Source organism: Ursus maritimus, unplaced genomic scaffold, assembly GCF_017311325.1.
Source record: "Ursus maritimus isolate PB19 unplaced genomic scaffold, ASM1731132v1 scaffold_24, whole genome shotgun sequence".
Classification (NCBI taxonomy): Eukaryota; Metazoa; Chordata; class Mammalia; order Carnivora; family Ursidae; genus Ursus; species Ursus maritimus.
The window spans coordinates 18,620,205-18,645,406 of record NW_024424897.1 but is presented as its reverse complement, the minus strand read 5'-3'; the positions used below and the strand labels follow the sequence as shown (position 1 = coordinate 18,645,406).

At 56.0% G+C, this 25,202-nt stretch overlaps 3 protein-coding genes across 4 annotated transcripts; 1 reads left to right on the top strand and 2 right to left on the bottom strand.

Moving 5' to 3' along the window:
- The first annotated feature begins 6,124 nt into the window (after positions 1-6,124).
- Positions 6,125-7,746, top strand: LOC103665858. Its single transcript, XM_040641218.1, has 4 exons — positions 6,125-6,334; positions 6,599-6,786; positions 6,929-7,069; positions 7,195-7,746. The coding sequence occupies exons 1-4, from the start codon at positions 6,125-6,127 to the stop codon at positions 7,724-7,726; spliced, it is 1,071 nt and encodes a 356-aa protein (XP_040497152.1). The 3' UTR covers positions 7,727-7,746.
- A 2,768-nt stretch (positions 7,747-10,514) lies between these two features.
- On the bottom strand, positions 10,515-11,428 carry PPY (pancreatic polypeptide). Its single transcript, XM_008693529.2, has 3 exons — positions 11,120-11,428; positions 10,818-10,889; positions 10,515-10,665 (listed from the first exon to the last, which is right to left on the bottom strand). The coding sequence occupies exons 1-3, from the start codon at positions 11,308-11,310 to the stop codon at positions 10,641-10,643; spliced, it is 288 nt and encodes a 95-aa protein (XP_008691751.2). The 5' UTR covers positions 11,311-11,428; the 3' UTR covers positions 10,515-10,640.
- Positions 11,429-18,445: 7,017 nt separating this feature from the next.
- PYY (peptide YY) lies at positions 18,446-24,498 on the bottom strand. 2 transcript variants are annotated; one of them, XM_040640548.1, is made up of 5 exons: positions 24,281-24,498; positions 19,697-19,824; positions 19,161-19,348; positions 18,980-19,060; positions 18,446-18,792 (listed from the first exon to the last, which is right to left on the bottom strand). In XM_040640548.1, the coding sequence occupies exons 3-5, from the start codon at positions 19,346-19,348 to the stop codon at positions 18,768-18,770; spliced, it is 294 nt and encodes a 97-aa protein (XP_040496482.1). In that variant the 5' UTR covers positions 19,697-19,824; positions 24,281-24,498; the 3' UTR covers positions 18,446-18,767. The 2 variants fall into 2 exon arrangements, with proteins under 2 accessions (XP_040496482.1, XP_040496481.1); XM_040640547.1 differs by having other exon boundaries at positions 19,697-19,803.
- Between the last annotated feature and the right edge of the window lie 704 nt (positions 24,499-25,202).

Below are 25,202 nucleotides of genomic sequence, written 5' to 3'. Positions count from 1 at the left end.
CTTCGACCCAATGATACTCTTGGGATGGAAGCTCCTATCAGCCAGCTTCATAGCCTGAATGGGCCTGAGGTCCTCTGGTGGTTGTCTCCCTGCTACGCACGCACGCACGCACACACATACACGTTCTCCCCTTCCTTCCAACCTACTGGCACTGGTTCCTGGAAGGCTCCCCATTCTCCCAGTTGTCCTTCCTCTCCTGCTCCCTGTGCGCATAGATCTGAATCCAGACAACTTGCTTTCAGACCTCCTAGCCCTCTAAAGAGCTTCCTTTTTTCTTTTCTTTCTTTCTTTCTCTTTCTTTCTTTCTTTCTTTCTTTCTTTCTTTCTTTCTTTCTTTCTTTCTTTCCTTCCTTCCTTCCTTCCTTCCTTCCTTCCTTCCTTCTTTCAGAAAGAGAGAGAGAGCACAAGTGTTGGGGGTGGTGGGCAGAGGGAGAGGGAGACAGAGAATCTTAAGCAGACTCCACACCCTGCACAAAGCTCAGTGCAAGGCTGGATCGCATGACCCTGAGATCACGACCTGAGCCAAAATCAAGAATCAGACACTTAACCAACTGAGCCACTCAGGCGCCCCAAAAGCTTCCTTTTCTTGATTTCTTCTGCCTCTCTCCACCCTTCCCCTAAACCTGGCTCACATGGAGGGCCCAGAGAATCTAACAGTAAAGTAGAATGTCGAGGAAACCCCAGCAATCATGGTATACAGCTCCAGGACACACAACAGCAAACCCTCAAACCCAAAGCCTCCTGGCATTCTTGTCCGATGCTCTTCCTATGTCACCACTTTCAGGGGCACAACTGACGCGCAAAGCCTGATTGCCCTAAGCTGTCGTGGGCGAGCCCGCCGCCAGAGTTCTCCTCTGACAGCACCGATGTGCCCCAGGCTCCACTCCCTTAGCCAGCCGTTAGCTGTTAGCCGGCCAGCCGGCCGGCCAATGGGCCCTAGTCCATTCCTCCTGGGGGAAGAGGGAGGATGGTATGGAGTTAGGAGAAATGGGGTAGATCTTTTCTTTCCACTGTGTCTGGGCATTTGCTTAGTCAGTTCGCCCCACTGCTTCATTTGCATTCTTGGATTTTCAAAAAGCTTATTCATAATTCAAAATCTTCTCCTGCAACGTGGGCTGCCGCCCTGCTCTAACCGTCACCCACACCAGTGCTGCCATGTGTGAGCTCTGCCACGCACAGTTCCAGTCTCTTCGCCTGTATCTATTTCTTCGATCCTCATAACAACTGGTGGAGGCGGGGAGTACTAGTACCCCATTTTACAGATGGAGAGACTGGAGTACAGAGAGATCGAGCAATTTGCCCGTCGGCATGACGCTGCTAAGTGGTGGGGCTGGGATTTGACCCCAGGTTGTGCGGCCTCAGTCAATGCTGCATCTCACTTCGTAGGTACTATTTTTAGTTTTCATTCCTTCACAGATGAAAACACTAACGGACAGAGGAGTTCAATGACTTGCCCAGGATCGCGCAGCAAGCAAATGGCAGAGCTTGGCTTAGCAGCTTTTGTTAGTACAGAAACTTGCTCGTTTTCCATAAATTATTCCCCAGCCTACAAAAATATGATAACTTACAAAAACTACTGAACTTAAATAACATGTAAATGTGACTTAATTTGAGACAGTGCATAACATTATCAGCACTAAAAGAAATAAACATCTAGAAACAATTTGTAATCTTTCTAGCCGATCCTTTGCTGTTATCCATCACGGCTTAACGTGATCTTGAATTTATCTAGACTTGATTAAAATACTGTTACTAATGTGCTCTAAATCTTTTCTTAACTTGGCATCAGACACTGGGCTTGAGAACAGCTTAGCAGTTCTCAAGAGCAGCTAGCCCGGATGTCCCTATGGGAGAGCCTCTGGCTTTCAGAGACTACCTTCCTCCCCCAGTGCAGAAAACCCGGCTACTTGGCCTTGGTCTTCTCATCTGTAAAATGGGAGGTTGGGAGTTGGAACTAGCTTCCTGAATTCCCTTCAAACTCCATCAAAATATGTCTCCAAGGAGACAACTTCCCACTCTGCTCTTAAGCAGGTAAAAACCTTCTTTCCAAGGGGGGGTTTCCAAGAGGTGGCATCTTGGTAGATATTTCTTGAAATATTAATTAGCCCATTCAGTTAAAAACCTATTCCCACTACTGTGAAGTTCTTTGGAGATAGTGATGCTACCTTATTTGACTACCGGAACTCCAGGACCTAACGCAGTGTCTGCCATCAAGTGGGCACTCAGCTACAGGTGCGGATTCTGGGGGCGGAGCCGTACAACAGGAGCTGGAAAGTTCTCCAGATGATTCCAGTGCACAGCCAAGGATGAGACTAGGTAAGGGATCGTCCTCAGATGATGGGCCTGGTGCGTAGGCAGGTGAGGACCACCAGGCCACTGGAAGCAGAGAGGATCCAAGGAGCCCAAGGCAGCGCAGGGAGGGGACCGGGGAGGCTTCACAGAAGAGGAAGTGTCAGGACCAAGTCCCACGATTTTGCCGGGTGGAGGAGTAGAAGACACTCGTTCCAGATAGAAGGAACAGTACTACTCAGCAAATAAAAAAGAACAAATGGCTAATACGCCCAACGATACGGAGGAATGTCAAAGACGTCATGCTGAGTGAAAGAAGCCAGACAGAAAGAACATACTGTTTGATGTCATTTACATGAAGTCTAAGATGGGCAGAACGAATCTATAGAGATCAGCTCCGCAGTCGTCTGGGGCCAGGTGAACTGGAAGAGGGCAGCAGGGAACGAGCTGAGGGGATGGAAATGTTCTGTGTCTTGACTGTGGGGGCGGTTACACATTCGTCAGAACTCATCCAACAGTGCACTTCAAATGGGCCAATTTTATCGTGTTTAAATTATACTTCTCCAAAGTTGTTTTTGAAGGTTTTTCGTTTTTTTTTTTTTTTTTAAGTGGGCTGAGGTCAAATTGTGAAGGACCTCCGATGTCACGCTAAGACGCTTGGGCTTAATCCAGGAAGTCATGGCAGGCTTATTAGTCAAAGGTTTTTCAATTTGCTTTGGTTTGGCTTGGTAGCAAGTAAAAAACCAGTTTAAGGCACATTAAGTAAAAGAGAGAATTTCTCTGAAGGGTCCTGGGGCAAGTCACAAAACTCAAGGAAGACTTGGGGTCAGAAGCCTGAGGATCCTTCTTTCAGCTTTGTCTCCCAGTAGCCCCACGACCAAGCTCTAGGGTGCCCCCCCATGACTGAGGACACCTCAGAGAAACAAAGCACTGACACACAGCCAACCGGCGGTGATGTCAAGCCGGGAACCCAGGTCAGTCTGATGCCAATGCCTGCGTCTCAACCATCAGGCCTGGAGAAACAAGGAAGACTTCCCTCAAAAAGGCCCCTGGGAGAAACGGTGCCAAGCAGTTGGAGAGAGATGGGAGTGGGGAAGCGAGCAACCCCACTGGAGTCGGGAGGAGCTGACAGGCCAAGGGACCAGGAGGTGATCGAGGGGAGACTCCAGACTGCAGATGGCCTGAATCCCAAGGGACAGAAATGTGTGTAACTGACCGGGAGTAGCTTGCCGAGAAGATGGGACCGCTTCTCCAGATCTGAGTCAGTCCTGAGCTTGAATCTCAGCCCCACTAGCCTTGGATGGTCTCCTAACTTCTCTGAGCCTGTTTCCTCAAGTGCAAAAGGAGTTAAGGCCTGCAAGTGTCATTAAGATTAGAGATGCTGCAACAGAGTGCTTCTCCCAGCACCAAGCAACGGCAGGGATTATCAGTTATTAGTATATAACTACAAACTCCAGGGGCTGTCATCATTGTGATGGTACTTTGTGATTGTGATTATTATTGTGATAATAATACTGAGTGCTTCGTGCCTCCTTCCCCAACCTGCTCACCCCTGCTCCCCTGCTCATCAAGCATTTTCTCTTCTTCCGGGCCAGGAAGGTGGGTGGGGGCACACCATCCCTCAGAACTTGACAGTTCCTGGAATGAGTGAGTGAGTCCAGAAGAGCAAGGGACTGAGAGCCCTCGGTGCCTTGTGGAAAAGACTCGGGGTTTGTAAGGGCACCTTGTGTTCCTCACAGTCAAGGCTGCAAAATGGCACATCGTTGGAGCTCTTTCAGGAATGGGGTCATCAACGCTGGGCTTGTGCCTAAGTGAAATAAAAGATTGTCTGTTTGTTGGGATTAGGGGTACACTGACACCTAGATCTCTCCTCCCAACTCGTACTATGGAATTTTATCATGGGAATCTCGTTTCTTTTTTTTTTTTTTTAAAGATTTTATTTATTTATTCGACAGAGATAGAGACAGCCAGCGAGAGAGGGAACACAAGCAGGGGGAGTGGGAGAGGAAGAAGCAGGCTCATAGTGGAAGAGCCTGATGTGGGGCTTGATCCCAGAACGCCGGGATCATACCCTGAACCGAAGGCAGACGCTTAACCGCTGCGCCACCCAGGCGCCCCTCGTTTCTTTTTCTTGAGAGTCTTGGCTCCCTGGAAATGCGGTCCTGCTTCACTTGGCTGCTGAGCCATCCCATAAACTTCGGGGACATTGACATTGACATTGATTTTCTCACCTCCTCCCCTAAAGGAGAAGTGAGGATGGGGGGAAAGGGTACATCCTTGAATGGAGGGGCTCACATATGTTAAACACTGTGTGCCAGGAGCTGTCCAAGGGCTTCAGCTTAAGCCTCACGACAGCTAGAGATGTGATCAGCTCCATTTCGCAGACAAGAACATGGAGGCTCAGGGAAGATCATGTCCCTTAATCAAGTCACAAAGCCAGGAAGAGGCAAAGTCAGGATTCCTACCCAGAAACCCCTGCTCTTCCTATTGTGTCCCTTCTGGGGGTGTGGAGGTCGGCATGGAAAGCATCAAAATCCACATTTTACGGCCTCGCCACAGAGAAGCAGCAACGTTGAGCAGGTCGAGGGGCCCTAACGGCCACACAGCCAAGGCTCTGTGACCAGCCCAAGCCCTGAGTTCAGGATTCAGGCAGCTGAGACCCACCACACTTCAGAACGCTCTGCAGGTCTCCCATCAGGGTCTCCAAAGTAGGGAGGCAGGCCATGAAAATCCCCAGAATAAGCAGTAGGGCCTGCAATCCTAAGGCAGAAACCTTAACCTCACCCCATGCCCCTGACAGGCAGGCCTAGAAGCCAGGAGTAGGGGTGCTGAGCCCCCAGCTGGGTGGGAAGAGGCACGTGGTCTCTCAGCCTGGCCCCATCCCAACCCCAAGCATAGCCCTTCGGCAAAGCACACCCCCCTCTCAACCCCAGAGACAGTTCCTCCCTGGGATCTGTAGACTTGAGGCAAAAAGTGACTCAGACTCCCCAGTGCTTCCCGCCTCTGCCACCCGCACCCCTAGGCCCCCGGCACGAACTGTGCCCAGACCAGGACAGCTGGCAGCCCATGTGCTTCCACCCCCACTTTCTCCCTGTTCCCAACTCCCAGGTTATGACACAGGGGCAGGAGGAGGCCAAGCTGGGCGTGGAGCCTTTGTGGGAAAGGGGGAATGGATCTGAAGGAATATAAAGGGCCTCGGAGGTCCTTGCCTGATACCCTTCCGCCAGGCTGCTCCACACCTGCCCAGCACCATGGTAACGTCCGATTGCTGAGTCTGGGACCCCTGTCAGCTATGTTCTCCAGGAGCTTGGGGACGGAGGCTGGCACCAAGAGCTCCTCCCCAGGGCATGAAGGAGGGTAGCTCCCTCTGCCAGTCTGACGGTCAGGACAGCTGCCAGGGTTTCCTGTCCCTGCTTTGGGTGGTGGAGAGGAGGGGAGTTCCTGGTCAAGAGAGGGTTGGGGGTCCCAGGGGCTCTGGAGGGTGTGTATCACGTGTAGAGCTGTCATAGTGTGGGACTCGCTGGTGTGCCTGTGTGTTGGCTGCATATAATTCTCTGTGCACAGCTGGGTGCGCATGTGGGGCTCCCTGGGCTGGCATTCCAGTATGCAGCTGGGTTAGCCATTTAACATGTATTATTGAGCCCCTGCGAAGTGTCAGGCCCTGTTCTACGTGCTTATGCTACATCTGTGAGCAAAACAGGCAGAGTCCCAGTTGGGATGGTGCTTACACTGGGGGAGGAGGGGCGTGCCTCTTGGCAGAGATGGCAGTTTTGAAAAAGCATAGAATATAGTAAATGAGAAAGTGACACAGAAGGGAAAGGTACAAGGTGAAAGGATGGGTTGCAATTCTAAACAGGGCTGTCAGGGTAGGACCATTCAGGAGGTGGAGTCTGAGCTGATGCCTGAAGGAGCTGAGGACGTTGGCCATGCCGGTATCTGGAGGAAGTCTTCCGGGCAAGAGACCAGCATGTCCGGCATTTTTGAGGAACAGCAAGGAGACGGGAGAGGCTGGAGTGGGGCGAGCAAGGAGTTAGGGGAGAGGTCGGTGAGGTCAGGGAGCTGACCAGTGGCTCCACGCAGCGCCCGTGGGTCCAGCCCCACCACCCCGTTTACCCGGTGCTTTGTGCGTGGGTGCACCACTGCGCATGTCCAGGTGCGCACCATGGGCCTGGGCGCCAGGATGTCCCTTAGGGCCTCGCGCACCTGCATGCGTCCCGGAGGCAGACCGGTCGCTGAGTCCACCCCGCCCCGTGTCAGCGGGTGGGCGTCACGTGACACCCCGCGGCTCTGTCTCTTTCCCGCCCCCCAGGCGCCGGCTCGGCGCTGCGCGTGCGCACTAGCCCTGGTGTGCCTGGCGCTGCTGTTGCTGCTGCTGGAGCCCCGGGGTGCCCTGGGGGAGGAGCTGCAACCGCAGGAGACCCCCGGGCCCAGGGCGGCCCACTGGATGTCCAACCTCGGCCACTTCAACAAGTACCTAGAGAAGCTCTTCAACAGCAGGTGGGCGGGGGTGGGGGAGAGCCGGAGGGAGGGAAGGAGGGAGGGAGGACGAGCAGAGGGGTGGGGGAGGAAAGGGACATCACCGGGCACCCCACCCACCGCCCTCGCCACCCCATAATCTGTGCAAAGACGTGTTCCCCAGCTTGAAGTCTAAGGACACCAAGAAATCTAAACACCCCAAGAAAGCCGCGAACACCACGAAAACCCCACCAGCAAACACCGTGAACCCCCCCCAACAGACCATCGGGAAACCCCAACCGCCGCCCTCCTCCCAGGGCCCCAGGTAGGAGAGCCTGGGCAGGCTGGCACCCATCCGGAGCCACAGAACCGGGGCCGGTTGAGCTGGAATGAGAGGAAGCCCTGGGGGGTGGGGGGAAATACCAGGGCCCCAGGGACTTCCTTCTCCAGGCAAGGCCCTGGCCTCAGATGCTTGACTCAAGTCTCCTGGCCCAGCGACCCCCTCTATTCTGAGAGGAGCCTTAACTCCTACCTGCCCGCTTCCCTCACCCTCCCGGAGAACAATAAAGAGAAATACCTCTACTGCTTGGTGAGTTTTTGGGCCCTAGGCAGGAAGGGACCTGTCCTTCAAGGGGAGAGGGGGCCCTGGAGTTCCTATTGTGAGAGAAAAAGACCTCCCCTGCAGGTCTGTCCTGCCTCCTCCCTGCAGCCCACCCCGGGGCTTACCAGCGTTCGCCACTGGGAGGGGGAGCCTCTAAACAGAGGGCCAGCAGAGGTGAGAGGAGCAGGTCCCAGCAACCTCAAAGGAGGGGCTCCAGCCAGGGGCTCCCCTCCTACACAAGGGTCTCCGCAGAGCCGGGCAGCTTTGATGCTGGCAGGGATGTCCCCTGTTGGCTTCGGGACGCCTCCGCCTGCCCCTCAGGGTGAAGAACACTTAGTCCTGCCTGGGCCTCCAGGTCCCTCTCAGCCTGTCTGGCAATGAGCCCAGCCCGGGCCTGTCCCTGAGAAGCTGGGTGCGAGGGTGGCACTCTCCGGGGGCGTGGAGGCGGGGGGGGGGGGTGTTGGTGACCATCAGAAGGCCTGGGCAGGGGCAGGGGGCAGAGGCGCTCAACCTCAGAGGCACCTCTCAGGAGCCAGCTGTCACACCCAAGTCTGTCCTGAGCAGGATCCTAAGTGCTGCCCCTGGCAAGTGTCTACCTCTCTCCCTACCCCCAGCCTATCCCCTTAGCTGCCAGAGAAATTTCTGGCAAACTCGAACTTTGTTCTGCTGTAACCGGCCTCCCTCCCAGCCATTCGCTTGGGTTTGAGAATCACCCTAAGCCAAGCGTTTCCCCCGTAGCTGCACCCTCTCCAGTCCTGTGCCTTTGAGGGCCTGGTTCCACTCTCGGGTCATTGGCACACTCCAGACTCAACCTGCACTTGAGGGGAAAACAAGTGTCCTTGTCTTGGGGTCATTGTGAGGTGCTGAGTCCAAGAAAGGGGAGCCTCTCATCCATCAACCCACAGCCCCGTCTCTTCAGTCAGAGCACGTGGGGAAGGCAGGAGAAGCCTTTCCAGGAAGCAAGACGGTTCTAATTCTCTCCCTTCTCCTCACGACCCACCCCTGCCATGAGAATTCCTTATCCACAGGTGCTCCGGGCCCAGGAAAAGGGGCAAGAGACATGCTCGCTCCCTCCTGGTCTCTCTCTCTCTCTCTCTCTCTCACACACCCACACACCCTACCCCATCCCCACCTACTCAGGGTGCCCGGGAAGGGCAGGGGCTGGCGAAGCCCCTGGGGCCCACCGAGGCTTGTCCTCAGTGCGGGCCGCCCTGGGGCAGAATCCGGGTCCTCACCCTCCTGGAGCTGGAGGGCAGAACCCGCAGATTGGACCCCCGGGTGGTCACGACTCTGGACCACTCCACCCCCCACCCCCGCCCACCCCGCCAGAAGGGCGAACTCCCCCTGCGGCCTCCCCTCCCCAGCCGCTCCAGGAGCTCCTCACCCAGGACTTCACTACCTCTCAGGAGCAGTTCTCTCTAAGTTTCTGGTTCTTATAGATGCTTCCTTGTAGTCGCGGAAAGCCTGCCTGCCAGAGCCCCGGCCTGCGCCTCACAGAGCTCACTGCGCCCCCCCCTTCCCTCAGGTGGGGCGTCACGGGTGCGGAGCCCGTGGTTTCTCGTGGCTGCTCCTTCTAGCATGCTTCATGGCGAACAGCTGGCTGGCCGGGGCAAGTCCGCCCCTGAGAAGCTCCCGTTTCCTGAGCGTTTACTGGGTCAAGAGGCTACACTCAGGGTTTCTTTTCTTTTTTTCTTTTTAAAAGTAATTGCATTTATTTGGCTAAAATTCAGATTCCCAACAAATCGATTCTAGAGCGTATTGGTGCATGTAGACATCATCATAGTACCGCCACGGGTTTACTTGCTGGAAGAGGCATTTTCACTCCCTCCGGCTGCAAACACCTGGGTTGTTTTGGGTTTAAAAAAAAAAAGGTTTGGGGCGCCTGGGTGGCACAGCAGTTAAGCATCTGCCTTCGGCTCAGGGCGTGATCCCGGCATTATGGGATCAAGCCCCACATCAGGCTCCTCTGCTATGAGCCTGCTTCTTTCTCTCCCACTCCCCCTGCTTGTGTCCCCTCTCTCGCTGGCTGTCTCTCTGTCTAATAAAAAAAAAAAATCTTAAAAAAAAAAAGGTTTGTTTCTTTTTATTTTAGAGAGAGAGTGTGTGAGTGGGGGGAGGAGCGGAGAGAGAGAGAATCCCAAGCAGACTCACCCCTGGGTGCAGAGCCACGGGGGGCGATGCGGGGCTCGATCCCAGGACCCTGAGATCAGGACCTGAGCTAAAACCAGGAGTCAGCCGCCCCACCGACTGCGCCCCCAGGCGCCCTGCACTCTCGGTGTTCCATGCGTGTTATTTCACGTCAAGCTCACTGCAACCCTATCATCCTTCCCTCTTTGCAGATGAGGAATCTGAGGCTCAGAGGGGTTGTAGCACACAGACAGACACACAGACAGAGACGGGCAGACCCTGGGGCCAGAGCCGAGTTCCTCTGGTTCTGTAGCTGGTGCTATGTGCCTGGACTAGCTTGCTGTCTGCGCCGGATCTGGGATAAGCTTCCGCACCTCTCTGAACCTCGGTCTCGTCCTCTGTAGAGTGAGAACAGTATCTCCCCCACGGAGCTGTGGGGAGGGTCGCGCGCCCCTGGCACACAGGAGGCTCCTTTCCCCGATAGTCTGCACAGGCCCCTCCCCATCGCAGTCCCCCTGTGCAGGCCGAGCTCCTACTGAACACACACAGTGACCCATCTCTGACCTGCCCGGAGGAGGGCAGCTGGCGACTTGTCACCAGTCATTCCTCTGGGCTGGGTCGTGGCCCCTGGCCCTGTGCCAAGGACACTTTGGTACACATTTGTACTTCGCCTATTGCCTACACATGGAAAAGCATCGGTGGGGGGGCATTTGGGGACATGCTGTCATCAGGCTGTTAATCAAGACGGTCTAGAAGGGCTGAAATGGGAAGATTCAAGCCTCACTGACTTGCTGAATGGCCTTGGAGGAGTCTCTGCTTCCCTCAGGGACTGGCCCTCTGTGAAGCCGAGAGGATGAGCTGAAGGCCTCTGCCACCCGCCGGCCTGGCAGGCCTTCTGGATCCCTGACAATACCCTCCTTTCCCTTCAGTGCCTCCCTCCCCTCCTCCTGTCTCCCCCGGGCATTTGGCCTACTCCTCCTCCCACCGGGGGTCCGCGCGCGCGCACACACACACACACACACACACACACACACACAGAAGCTCTGACTTTGATTTGCTTTATTTAGTCTGTGTGCGAGCAGGGAGCAAGCTTCGGCCATTGCCAAGGGTGCAGAGCAGGGAGGTGGTCCGGCATCGCCCTTGGAGTCAGAGGAGGCAGGCGGTGGCGTTACAAGTCCATCGGGCTGAGCTCTCTGTGAGGAGAGAGCAGAATGGGGCAGTGCGAGGGGACAGTCCTCGCACCCTAAGGAGACCTCAGGCCAGCCCTGGGCCTTTGCTCTCCCCTCCCCACACCCCCATTTCAGCCCCAGGGATCGAGGCACACAGAGCAGGGAAGCAAACCCACCTGGGGGCAGCGGCACGGGGGGAGCCCCACTCCAGGATGTCCAGCGTTTCTTCTCTGTCTCTCTTCCCGTACCTGCGAGGGGAGAGGCAGGTGGGGCAAGCACCGTGCCCACGTGCCAGCTCACCGGCCTCATGCCCACCCTTGGGCACCATCCCGCCTGGGGCCCAGGGCTCCAGGCCCGGTCAGTATCCATGTTCTGCTTTCCCAAGAGCATGGGAGGGGCTGGGGGCCGGGTCGTGGCCCAGGGACGCAGGGACTGGGATCTCGCACGCTCTCTCGCTCTCGCTCTCTCTCACACGCACCTGGGCCTGGTCAGCATGTTGATGTATCTGCGGAGCTCGGCCGCGTACTGGGCCATCTGCTCTGGCGTGGCGTTGTCCCCCGGGTACACTGGCTCCAGCGGGGCCCCCTGGGCCCCCAGCGGCGGCTGCAGCAACAGAACCGCACAGGCGGACAGGAGCAGCAGGGAGAGGCAGCGGCAGGCGGCAGGCATCTGAGGAGCAAAGAGTGGGGAAGGTAGAAGCAGAACGGAGCCCACCCGCACAGCCCCTTAGCCCATCACCCATTTCTCCAAGCCTGGGGACAAAGGGGCAGGGCTAAAGGCTGCTCAGACGGACCGCCCCACCTCGCAGACCCCGCCCTGGGGAGCAAGCACGGCCCCAGTCATGAGCCCTCGGCAAAGTCAAAAACAGAGAGGGGGGGGGACCTGGGGCAGGAGACGCAGGCCTCATGGCATCCAGGGCCTGGTGGCTCTGAGGAGGCCGTCGCGGGCCGGGCTGAAGAGGTTCTCCCGCTCACCGACTGGGTCGGGGCGCACAGAGCGAACTTGTGAACCCGAGGACAGAAATCCAGTGCCTGCGGGTCTGCCGCCACTCCCCCCCCCCACTGCCCCCTGCCAGGGCAGACATTCAGGGACAGGTCCTGGAGAAGACAGGCACAGTCGCACCCTTGGACCCTGTCACTCACAAGGTCGCGGTCACTTGCGTGTGCATGGCCACCACTCCCTCCCCGCACACGTTTTCAGTCTTCTAGTCATCAGACTGCTCTTCCAGGGTGATAGATTCGACCACATGTAGAGCCAGACCCAAGCAGGACCCCAGACCTCCCGGGACCACCTCCCTGCTCTGCAAGCCATCAACTCCTTCCCCCACCCCAGGGCCCTAGTCCCAAGGACCCCCCCAGGGCCCGGCCTTCCCTTCTCCACCCCCCAGGCTGGGACCACTTACACTGAGTCCTGAGGGCCGGATGGGTGTCCCTGCCCTCCCCCGTGCCCTTTTATAGTCCTCAGCCCCCCAGAGTCCCCGCCTCCTGTCAGCCTCTCTTACTCCCCAGCCCTCACCCCCTCCTCCCACCGTCTCCCTGGTACCTGCAGCGCCAGCCCTGGGGCCAGGGCTGGGAGGGGGACAGGGCGGCGTTGTGGCTGCCAGACCAGCCACATAACAGGTCAAAGTGGGCCACAATAAGTCTCCTGTGCATCCCCAACCACCTTTGGACACCAAAGCAGGCTTTGTTCAAGAATGGGGGCGTCTAGGACCTCAGGATGACTGCAAGTTTCTGGCCCCAGCCTCAGAACAGCCCCTCCTGCCTCCCAGGGATTAATCGGAATCCTCCAAGGACCCGGGCATCAGATTGAGGCTGGGGCTCGGAGCCTCCAGGATGAGGAGTCAGGACTTTCTTTCCAGATTGTGACTAGAACAAAGTGGGAACAGTGGAGATGCCTTAGGTAACTAGGCAATGTGGAAAGGAGCGGGGACCCAGGCAGGGAGAGACCCGGCTGGTGTGTGGGGTGCAGAATGAGAACCCATGTGCCAGGGGTCAGCGGAACTGGAGGAGGGGCAGCAGGGTCCAGAGCCAGTTCCCAGAGCCCCTTTCCAAGGCAGTGATAAACCAGCATCATAAAGCCTTGAACTTCCCAGTGTGTTCCTAGCTCAGTCACCTCACCGCGTCCCTGCAAAGATCCATCTTACAGATTCAGAAACCGACTCAGAGACTTTAACTAACTGCAGGCCACATAACTAGGCAGAGGGAAATCCAGAGTTTAAAACAAAGTCTGATTCCAAAACCTGGACTCTTTTTTCCTAAGTGGGGCTGTCAAAGTATGGCTATAATGTCCCATTTTTTGGCTCAACAACGTGAGGCTCACAGAGGTGAAGAGACTTGCCCAAGACCACACGGCTCCCTAGGACTCAAGTTCTGGCTTAGAATCCCACCCCCACCTTCCCAATAGCACCGCCTCATCTCCCCCCCCTCACCGAGCCTCTGAGTCTGCCCTGCTCAGGTCCCTTCCTCAACCCCCAGCCCCCTCCCCAGCTCTGGCTGTGTCTGAATGACACACTGAGGCCTGAGTAGGGAGCGCAGGACCTTTCCACCCCTGAGGTTCTCCTGTCCCAGATCAAGACACCAAAAGTGTGTGTGTTATGGGGGGAGTCGTAGAGGGAGTGACGACCGGAAAGGTTACCCCAGGGATCTAGCATAGCAGGCTTCGAGGTCCAAATCCTGGCCTTGCCATTGGCTCTGTGGGACCTTGGAAAATAATTCTGTTCGCTTCTCTGAACTTTGATTCTCCTCCAGATAGTGAGGATAAAGAAAGCCTCAGTAAATGTCTGTGTTCTGCCTTGTTCCTCTCAGTTCTGGTTTCTGGTAACAAGAAGAACAATAATGCTTCAGCAGACAACAGCTTACATATGGAGGTCGGTCTGTCCCGGGCAAGCCCTGGACTTGGTGCCCAGTTGGCAAAACAGAGGTGGTGAGACCGCAAAGGCTGCATTGTGCCACCAGGGGGCGCCAGGCTCCAACCCTAGTTCGGAGGGTCTGGCCTTCGGCAAGATTGCAGCCTGGTGGGACCTGTTCTGGCCACTATATATGTCAGGACCGAGCCCCTGCAGACAGATGGTAGATCTGGGGATCGGCTGAAGTGCTGGGGCCAGTTATAGTTTTGTCTTGTGCCTAAGAAATGACTTGTATTCCACGATATCAACTGAACCCATAGCTGTCATTTTTCTCCTTTGCAAATGACAGATGCCCCTTCTGGTTCCTCTCAGGGATGTTGGGACAAACGAAGAGGGGGAGGTAGTGGGTGTGCTTTCTGAACTGTATGGCCAGATCCTGCTCGGCGATGCTTCTAGCTCATCTGCCTATGTTCCGAGGGCTTGACGTGGAGCCCGCTTAGAGAAGCCACCAAGCACTTACCGGCAGGGGGACCAAATGAAATGGAAAAGGTCCCTCTCCATCTGCCCAGCCCCATGCCTTCTAGGAGGGGCAGGATGACCCCTGGGCAGCGTTAGGGATGGAGTGAGGGCTTCAATGAAACTAGGAGAGGCTCTTAGGACAATGTCTTAATCCTGCACTGGGTGACAGCAGCCGAGGTAGAGACAGGTGTCTGCCCCAGATGCCAGGAACCCAGGGGGTCCCCTATTCACTGGAGAAACCCTTAGGCTGAGGACAGCTGTCACACACACACACACACACACATACACACACACCTTGAGCCCCCATCCCAATCCCTCAAAATCAACACAGGCCTGACTGGGGACTCCGTCACTCATTTGGAGATTGGACTCTGCCCCCACTTCTCTCTTCCCGGGAGACTCCATCTGCATCCAGGGCCCCTGCAGGTACCGAAGTGTCCAGTATTTTTCCCTCCCTGCCCACAGCACCTGCAAAAGCAAATCCTATTATTGTCAGCCCAGATTTTTCCTAAAGAGGGGCTGGGTGTGGAAGGAGGGGAATTTTTTCCTTGGGGGAATTGGAAGGGAGAGTTACCAGAGCAGTTTTGAGAAGGGTTAGGAGAAGGAGAGTAAAGGAAAAGAGGGGGTGTTAATACGCATGTGTCAGGAGCGCCTGGGTGGCTCAGTCGGTTAAGCATCTGCCTTCAGCTCCGGTCACGATCCCAGGGTCCTGGGCTCAAGTCCTGCACCAGGCTCCCTGCTCAGAGAGGAGTGTGCTCCTCCCTCTCCCTCTGCCCCTTCTCCAGCTTGCGCTCTCTCTCGCTCACTCTCTCAAATAAATAAATAAATAATATTTAAAAAAAAATAAGCATGTGTCAGGCTGTGGGTTGAGCTGTACTCCTCACGAGCTCCACCACTCGCTAGCGGTGTGACCTTTGGCAAAGTACATCATCTCTGAGCCTAAGCAGTGAATTCTTTTTATCATTATTTAAGGTATAAGTTTCTGCATGTAACCAGTGAAGAAATACAGGCAGTCAAATGGAACAACTAGGCCAGAGTCACATGGCTGACTAATGGCAGACAGGACTCAAATCCAGATCTTTTGTCTCTGAGGTCCCGGCCGCCCCACTCCTCTGCCCGCTGCGGGCCTCATGGGCCTGGGCCTGTGTGAGAGCTCAGATTCGGGCTGTTCAAAGAAGGTCGTGTTTGTAACAGGTAATGCGAGTTGCCCCGCTACCCTGTCTCTCCTCCTTCCATCATAAAAGAGCCTGGAGAACAGCGCTCGGCCACTCAGCTAAAGGCATCTTCTGGGTTTTTCTGGCCGGGAGGTGGGGCCACGTGACTCAGTTCTAGCCAATGAGATGAGCGTTTAAGTGCCTCGTGCCATTTCGGTTCTAGGAGTGGAGGTGGGGTCCTGAGGCAGATTGTAGCAAAGATGATCCCAGAAAGACCTCCCAGCCCACATGTTCTACAGCGGGGCCCGTGTCCCCTCGTCTCGAATGCAGGTGGTCCTGTGACTGCTTTGACCAATAGAGTGTGTGGGAAGATCACTTGTTAGCGTGCATGGCCGGGTCAGAGAAGGCAGCTGTTAGGGGTTGAATCGTGTCCCCCCCACAAATGCATATGTTGAAATCCTAACCCCCAGTACCTCAGAACGCTGCCTTATTTGGCCATAGGGTCATTGTGGGTGTCACTAATTAAGATGAGGTCACACTGGAGGAGAGCGGACCCCTCATCCAATATGACTGCTGCGTTTAAGTCCACAGATATTTGGACACAGAAACGGTCACACAGAGAGGGGAGCCGTCTGCGAGCCAAGGAGAGAGGCCTGGAGCAGCCCCTTCCCTCACAGCCCTCGGGAGGAAGCAACCCTGTGGACCCCTGGACTTCAGTCTTCAGCCTCCAGCTGCTGTTAAATCATGGGTTTGTTGTGCTTGGTTACAAGAGCCCCAGGAAGCCAAGGGCAGCACCGCCTCCTCCAGGTTCTCCCAGAGCCCTCACTCTGGGGGGAGCCAGCTACCATGCGGGTCCAGCCACCCCAAGAACATCTCGCTGGAGGGGCCCCACGTGGAGGTGCTGGGTCAGGAGGCAGCCGCACCCACCAGACGCGTGAGTGAGTGAACCTTCTTGGGCATCAACCCAGGGGTGCCCTCCGACGACCCCAGCCCCAGCCAACCTCTGTCACTGCACGAAAGACTCCAAGGGACGGGTGCCTAGTTGAGCCCTTCCCCATCCTGACCCACCAAACCATGAGCAAAATGAAATGGGGGTTGAAGCTGCTAAGTCTCAGGGTGACTGTGAATCAGTACCCTGCACACCTGCGCTTCCCCCTCCCGCCCTTCCCAGGGACGGAACACGGGGGTAGCGATGGTGGGCCGTCTTCAGTCACGAGGAGGACGACATGGGGATGCCACAGAATGGGACCCCGGGCTTTAGGACGTCCTTGTGGAACAGAGCTGCGGACTCCCCAGATGCCACTTGAGTTTTATGTAAAAGAGAAATAAACTGCTGTCTTGTTTAAGCCGCTGCTCATTCTGCCTCTATTTAAAAAGCCAAATCAATATTCTAGCAATATGGTGTGTGTAAAACAAATAGCTTGGTGTCTGGCATGTAACTAAGTGCTTCTTTCAAAAGGTACCTATTGTCACCATTAATGTCACATCTAAGGCTTCTCGGTGGCAATGCTGGTTGAGTCTGGTCAGCTGTGGATTAACCCCTGGCTCAACACCTCTCCAAGTGAATGGGAGGTGAACCCATGTCACTGATGGTCAACCGGACAGGGCGAACTGAAATTGTCTGTGGTCCGTGCATAATTCATACCAGGGGTCTCTTCCCTCAGCCTCGAACTGCCCGAAGCCTTCCCAGGCAGACCGCCAGACAGGGCGCCGTGGACACCAACACAGGCACACACCGTTCCACTCCTCTGATCACAAAATGAACCAAAGCTCCAAAGCTCACGGCAGCAGCCGCTGCGCGTTCCCACCCCTGGTGCAGAGGGAGTGGGATTGGAGGAGAGAAGGGGCAAAATGACCTGGGAAGTGAATCAGTCTCACATAATGACAATACAACAGGGAGAGAGAACCAGAGAAACTAACTCCACGCTGAGAAATCAGGAGAGGCTTCTGGGAGGAGGTGAACACTATCCTGAAGACGTTTTCCAGACTGGAAAGGAGGGAAAGGGCTCTGCAGGCAGGGGAGTGGCTCGGACAAAGGCTTTGAGCGTCTTCGGAGTCCGCACAGCTTGTGATGTGCGCCAGGCCCTGGACCTGCCTCCCTTTCACCCACTCCTGCCGTACCTCGAGGCAGGCAGCACAGGAGAGGATAGGAATCGGAGCCCCAGGCCCTCTAGGGCAGGTTGTATCGGTGCAGCTATGGCAGAGCCGGCTTTAGGATCTTCTCCTCCAGCAGCCACCTAACCACAAACAGTCCTGCGAGTCTCCGACCCTCCGAAGTGCCACACCCAGCCTTCCTGACCTGCTGCCCCGCTCTGGGTCTGGGGCTTCGGCTTCAACCTGACTCTCCTCCTCGTTGCCCAGCTCCCCGCCTTGGGCTTGTGCGTATCCTGCTGTCCTAGAGGCCAGGAGAGAGCCCGCAGACTGAGGAGGCTGTGTCTGAGTGGGGAGACATAGGCCTTTCCTTCAGGGGTTCCTCAGACTTAGAAGGGAGACCGGGCACAGCGACATGAACAGAACAGAGCAGTGGCCATGAGAGCTGGGCTGCCACAGAGGGCAGGAAGAGTGCAGATCAGGGACAATCAAGTCAGGCTTCCTGGAGGAAAGAGGCTGGGAAGGAAGGGTATCAGGGAAGATCAGCGATTCCTCCGTCATAGGTACAGAGTGGTGAGGGATTTGGGTCAGACTCCAGTTTAAAGCACCCACAGTGCCTTCAGCCTTCAGTGTCTAGTCAAGGGAATGGGGGTGGGGGTACCCCGGAGGGTGTCCCCATTGCCTTGTCACCAAGACAGCACGGTGAGTGGCTTATCCATGGAGTGGGAACTGAGCAGTACGAGGGAGGGCAGTTGCTAAGGGCAAGGGCAGCCTCCACACTCCCATTGCACCCCTTGCCCAGGGAAGAGGGGACATTAGAAATGACCTCTCCCTCAGCACACATACACCCACCTCAGCCCCCAAATGACTTCCTCCACAGTCCCATCTTGGATCCCATCTCTGCCCCCAGCCACCTGCACCTTTGGAGCACCTCTGTCCAGATCTGCTCTCCTAGGCCGCCTAGCAAGCTCCTTTCCACCCTCCCTATTCTCTTGCAATTCTTTTTCCTGCTCCTCCCTGCCCGTCGGTGAGAACTTTCATCCCGCCCCACTTTCCGCTAGACTGGAGAGTGCCACAGAGGGTCCTTTGCTCGGCTCCATCCTCTGCCCCCCTACTGGGCCTTAGTGTCTTCTCTCAGCTCAGAGCAGAGAGAGCCCCCCACTCTGACCCAGCCCTGTCCTGGGGAGCCTTTTGTCTGTGGCGCCCGGTCTTCTGGCCGATGCCTCCACCCTCCACTCCCCCCTGGGGGCCACTTCCACGAAGCAGAAGGGAAAGGAAATACAAACGCACACATTCCGTTTCAGTGAAATTTGCTCTTTATTTGGGGAGCAGGGAAAGACCACACACAGCCCTCCAGCCCAGGGGCTGGGGACACGGAGAAATGGAATGAAGACCCCATCCCGCACCCACCCCCCAGGCGCAGCAGGCAGGGAGAGGAACCCAGGTTCCGGGGTCTGGAGCTACCATGCAAATGAGGTCGGTGTAGTTAGCGTATCTCCCAGGAGGCCTTGGGGTGGTCACCACATGTACGCGCCTTCTGGCCTGGAGGAGGGAAAGGAAAGGAATCGTTCAGAGCCCGGCCTCGGATCTGGGGAGGCGAGACCGGGGGAAAGCGCTAGGTGGTGGGGCCGGGGGGGGGGCGGGGGCGGCTCCGTGGGGCCGCACATCCCAGACCGAGCACTAGGGGACAGGATGTGTGTCCGGGGGGTGGCAGGGAGGGCGCTTTTACCGTGACTTGACCCGGCGGTCCTCGCCGTCGGGGAAGAGCAGTTTCGAGAGGACCGCTTCGGGGCTGTCGCGTTTCCCATACCTGGGGGCGGGGCCAGAGTGGGCGGGGTCAGGCAGGGCACGCCCCTGGGCGGTGCTCGGGAACCCCGGGGACCCCGCGCCCAGCCAGCGCACGCGCTCACCGCTGCCGAGTGACCAGGTTGAGGTAGTGGCGCAGCGACGCGTAGTAGCGGCTCAGCTCCTCCGGCGAGGCGTCTTCGCCGGGAGCCTCCGGCTTGGCGGGGTAGGCGTGGACCAGCGCCCCCAGGCAGGCGAGCAGGGCCAGCAGCACTGTGGCCATGGCGGGCCACGGCCTGCGCACCGTCACCATCTGAGGGGGCAGGGATCGTGGGTCATCCCCAGCCTCGACACCCGACGGCGGGAGGCTGAGGCTGCCGTCGGGCCCACGCTCCCCGGCCTGGGCAGGGCTACTGCCGGACCAAGGCTCAGCCACCGGCTCTCTGTGTTCTCGGGCCCTGCACCATCTCTGCCTCGGTTTCCCTGTCCGAGAGGCATAAGCTCTGCCGGCCTCCCCAACCCCCACTCGTACTGCCCAGAACGGTAGCAGGAGGCAGAGGGCTATGCTGGCCGCTCGACCCCAATTTTCACCATCCCAGCCTCAGTTTCTCCACAAAACTGCCCAGGTTCCCCCACACCAGACCATTCCCGGGCCACTCACGGCGACAGCTCCAGAAGCAGAGATGAGCAGGTAGAAGGCGAAAGGAGTCCCAAGGGCTGGACTGCTGCAGGTCGGGCTGTGGCCTCCTCCTCTGCTCAGCGCTTTCCCTGCGGGGCTTATATCTCAGCCTGGACAGGGAGGGGGAGCCCGAGGGGGAGGGGGAGCTCGAGGGGTGGGGAGGGCCCTTCCTCCTCCTTGCCTCCACGCCCGCCAGATCACTGAGTGTACACCCAGACGGTGCGTGATGTCTCCACCTTGCAGGAGATGAGGGGGCAGCCACCAGACTCAGACTCAGACTCTGGACAGAATCTGAACCCCATCTTCACCCCACAGCCCCCCAACGGCAGGTGTAGCCTCCTGAGGAGGTGAAACATTTGTATCTAGACTCGTGGGGCAGCCCCTACGACCAGGGATAAGATTCCATCTTCCCTAGCCTACCCATGGGTGGGAATGAGGAGCTTAGGCTGGACACTACCTCCAGCCAGGGGGCCCTGTGACTGGTCCATGGAAAAGGCAACCTTTGCAGCCCTCGCTCTGCAATTCCTTGGAGAGGGGCTGAGGAGTGGCAGAATCTTTCTACTGGAGGCGGGGTAGGAGCTATGACTTTGGCTCTTGATCTGCTGTTTATGATGTCCTAGAGGAGAGGCCTCTCTGGACACCCCACTATGTCCCTTCTCTGTTAAAGAGTTGGGAGAGAATTGAGAGAAGGCAGAGGCCAGTCCCCACCCCCAGAAGCAGCTGAGTCTGCGACCTGTGTGTCCAGCCAGCCTAAGGCACACAGACCCAGGCCCAACCAGGCCCGGCATAGAGATCCCTTCCAAGTCAGTGCACCCCATCCCCATCCAGGTGTCACTCAGGGCACTGGTGTTTTCTGGGGTTAAGTGATGCCAGGGCTGCCCGAGCACATGCCACTGTCCCCAGCCCACTGCAGTCTCCACTGGGCTCTGGGGCAAAGATCCTCACCCAGAGTCTTTGAAAGGAAGAGGAAGGGACTCTGTTTATTAGGCACCTACTGTGCACTGGTCATACAGGATTGCTCACAACCCAATGAGCTGAGTTTATTCCCATTTTACAGATGAGGAAAGTAAAGGTCTGAGAGAGGAGGGAACCCAGGATTCGAACCAGAGAAAAGGGCTGGGGTAGACCCCAGGAAGAGGCTGGATGGCTCACTCCCTGGAATAGCCGTAGGGCTCAGAAGTCAGGATGGGAACAGGGAAGGGGAGACTAACTTGGGGGCCTGCTAACCTCTCTGAGACGCCCACCACATCAGACCCACCTGCCCCCACTGGGGAAAGAGGGTTGTTGGGGAGTCTCCCCAAAAAGCCCTTTCCAGCTCCCTTTTTCCCAGCCTGGCCACAGCCTCCAGTGCTTCCCTGCGTCCCATCAGCCCCTGAGGGCAGGAGGCACCATCTTGGTTTGGGGCCAGTCCCTCCACCCTCCAGGACAGATGGCCGTGGGTGTTATTTTTAGAGCTCTTTCAAGGTGGAGAGTCTAGGGCTCCCTCAATCATCTTTTTATAGGTTCAATCACCTGCACTCTCCGGAAATGGCTCCTTATCAACCAGTCGGGCCCCACGGGCCCTGTATATCCCAAGAAAGGCGAGGGCAGCATGCTGAGCATGGAGGCAGAACAGGGGACCTGGACCCTATACTCAGAGGGAGGAGAAAAATCATTCGCCTGAGGGGCAGGGCACAGCCCTGTTCTCCAGGACCCCCAGTCTCAGAGGAGTCATGGTCGTATCCTTGGGGATCCCCAGTCTGAGGGGAGGGGAGCAGCAGTATCACCGGGGAGCCCCAACCCAAGGGAGGAGGCATGCCACTATCCTTGTAGAGCCCCAGTCTGGGGAATTGCCAGGACACAGAGACAGAGAGGAACACAGAGGGACAAGCCTGGGTCCAGTTGGGGGAGCAGATGGCAAAAATAAAAGGACACTCCTCCAGAGGCCATGGAACGACAGAGGCAGGTGCTCACCTCGGGATGGAGAGGACAGTCAGGGGGGCTGGCTGGGGCAGCTGTGATCCCAGGGGTCAGGGCCTAGACAAGGACCCTGCAGGCTGAAGGGGACAGGGATATCTGAGAGTGGGGGCCATTTGCTCTTCTGCAGCCCTGGCTGGGGTGGTGACAGGGGGTTTCTAGTGTACTGATCCCAGCAGAGAGAGATGACAGCGATCGTGAAATGCCCAAAGGGAACTGATGGCCTCTCATGCCTTGGGGAGCGGGGAGTCTGAGGATAGATGGGAGCAGAGGAGAAACAGTAGAGAAGCCAGAAGGCATGGGGGAAGGCCTGGATTCAGGGTACAACCCCGAAAGAAGTTGCTTCCCTATTTGCCTTTAGAGTGACCGTGAAAGGGACCAGGAGCCAGCCTCCCACAGCCTACAGACCTCCCCTGGTCCCACCCCGCCCTCCAATTCCACTTCCCAATTACAGGGCAAGCTGATTGGTTCATTAATCACCACCTCCTCATTGAAGAGTTTATTAACTGGTTCATTAGTGGGGAGGACGTCTCAGCCATCGATCAATGGCTCAGTCCCCCACCCACACACCCACCACCATCACTGACCCATGACTCAGTTGCTATTAGACATGTCTGGGAGGTGGGGGCTGATATCCGTGAAAGGGGAAACTTCAAAATAATTGTTATTGTGGACTTGGGACCAGCACCTGCCTCCAACTTGTCCTCAAAGGATAAGGGGGACCAAATCACTGGGATTCCCTTGAGCCCCATTCTCAGAACACCTAATAAGGCCACTCCAGGGGTCAGGGAGGCCAGCAACTTGGACCCCAACTGAGCATTCCCCTTGCCCAAGGGGGCTCAAGGGCCACTCATCAAGATAGGATGACCTATGGCATGCATCCCCAGAGGCTTAGCATTCTGTACCCCACCCCATTGCCTGCCCACTGTCCCCCACTTCCCACACACAAGGGCTCTCTTTGACATACCATGCACTGGGCAGTGCTAGGCCACCGCCTTCCACCCTCAACAAGGCCTCATGCTCAAGGTTCTGTGGACAGCAGGTTGCCATGCGGCAAGAGAGATTCAGTCTCCTTCAACAAGCACTCCTTAAGCCCCTGCTCTGCCAGGCACCATGCTAAGCACAGAGGACAGAGCCGTGAACAAACGGGCAAGATCGTCGCCCTCATGGAACTTACGTTCTTATGGCAGGAAACAGAAAATCAATAAATAAACAAGAAAGCACGTAGTATGTCTGATCATGATGAGTGCTATAGGGAAAAGTCAGGGTAAGGGGGACAAAGAGTACTGGCCTGTGGGTTATTTTCTGTTGGGTGGTGGGGGAAGGCCTCACCTATAAGATGGCATTTGAAGGAAGTGAGGGAGCAAACCACGAGGCTACGACCTTGGGAAGAACGTTCCAGGCAGGGGAAAGAGCAAGTGCAAAGGCCCTAACGTAGGCGTGTGCTTGGCAGTTTGAGGATGGCAAGGAGGCCCATGTGGCTGGAGTGGAGTGAGCAGGGGGCAGCAGGGCACTGGGTCACGTAGGGCCTTGCAGGCTGCTGTAAGGACTTCGGCTGTTGCTCAGAATGACACGAGAGCTTCAGTCCTAGGGGTGACATTGTCGGACTTAGGTGTTATTTTTTTCATTTATTTTTAAAGATTTTATTTTTTTTAATTAATCTTGACCCCCAACGTGGGGCTCAAACCCACAACCCTGAGATCAAGAGTCGCAGGCTCCACCAACTGAGCCGGCGAGGGGTCCCCCGACTTGGGTTTTAAAGGAAGCATCCTGGCTGCTGTGTTGAGAATGGACTGTAGGAGGGCAAGGTCAGAAGCAGAGTTAGGAACCCACTGCAATAATCCAGCCAAGACGTGATGGTGGTGCAGACACACACACACACTCACTCACACACTCACACACACACACACACACACACACTCCTCACAGGTGCAGATATCCTACACGTGTTTCACCCAAGGACAACTCCCAGTTCTGTCCAGACAGTACTGATAGCCTTGCATCTAGCTAAAAAAAAATCCCCTGGAGGAGACAGTGGAAAATCAATGGACGTCAGCGGTAGTTAGGCGGTGGATCTGTCTGCCCTCCGACTGTTAAAGTGGCTCATTCCTTAGCCCATGTGAAACTCTCGACGCTACCTTGATTCCCAGCCGCAGCCCAGGAAAACACTGGCTACCGTGACAGTGCTTCTTGAAATGCAAGCCTGTTCATTTGTCGTGAGCATAAATGTCCTGTTACCTAAAAACATTCCGGCTCTTTGCATGGAATGAAGCAGAGAATGAAGAATGACCAGGTGACACTGCTGAGAAATGGCCATCTCTCCAAAGGGACATTAGCTGCATTCAAGGAAGCTTTGTCAGCCGCCTGGATTGATGGTAGGGGAGCAGACAGGACCACTCTCTGCCTCCCAGGATCTGTCACTGTGCACAAAGCCCTCTGACGGGCAACGGGGACCGTGGGTGAGTGAGGGAGGTCAATGAGAAATGGTTCAAACCATCACACCGTGGATTCTGGTTAACTCTAGGGGGTGACTCTGGGAGGTAGTCATGCCAAGAGAGAAAGGATGTTCGCTGCTGATGGCCGGAGTTCTCCTGGGAAAGCTTCCCTTACCCCAAGTCCTCGGTCCCTCGGTAAAGCGCGGTGACAGATCCCTGTGGCATGGTGCATTCCCAGGGTTCAGGCTTCTCTCTAGAACAGGTACCGACAAAGCCTTTCTGTAAAGGACCAAACAGTAAATATTTTAGTCTAGTCTCTGTTCAGCCATTCAGCTTGGCTACTGTCGCACAAAAGCAGCCATAGAACTATGCAAAAAAAAAAAAAAAAAAAAGAATGGCCGTGCCTGTGCCCCAATGAAACTTTATTGGTAGATATTAAAGATTGAATTTTACATCATTTTCACATCAAGAGATGTTCTCCTTTTGATTTTTTCCAACCATTTAAAGATATAAAACCACCCCTCGTAAAACCATTGGTACTCAGGGTGTACACAGACAGGTTCATGGAACCACGGCGTGCTGACCCTGGGTCTCAAAAGCAGGTCCTTCAGGTCCCCTCGGGTCAGGCTGCCTGTTTACCAAGAGTCAGCTGGATCTCTCACCCGTTTCAGCCAGGTATACTTGTCTTTGTAATTCTATAATCCTATAATCCTATTGTCACGTAATTCAATTAAATATTACACAAACTGATGAAATGTGAGTTCGTTGAATCACTTCCTTGAAGACGAAGTGGGCTGCTTTGAACCAAGCAAACAGAGATTTGCCGAAATGTTGAATGAGGTGTGAAGGATAACTAGAAATTCTTCAGAGAAAATTCTAAAGCAATCTAGGCGGCTTCTACACCAGATAGTGTCACTTGTGTCCTTGCGTTCCCACCCCATTTAAGGAAACTGGAGATAGCGGGGGATGGGTCGTGGGAGTGATTGGTGCAAGGAAGACAAGGACAACTCGAGTCGGGACCCAAAGAGAGCCTGGTGCCTAAATGTGCATTTATATGTTTGAAATCAAAACAAAATGACAAAGGCACGTATGTTTCT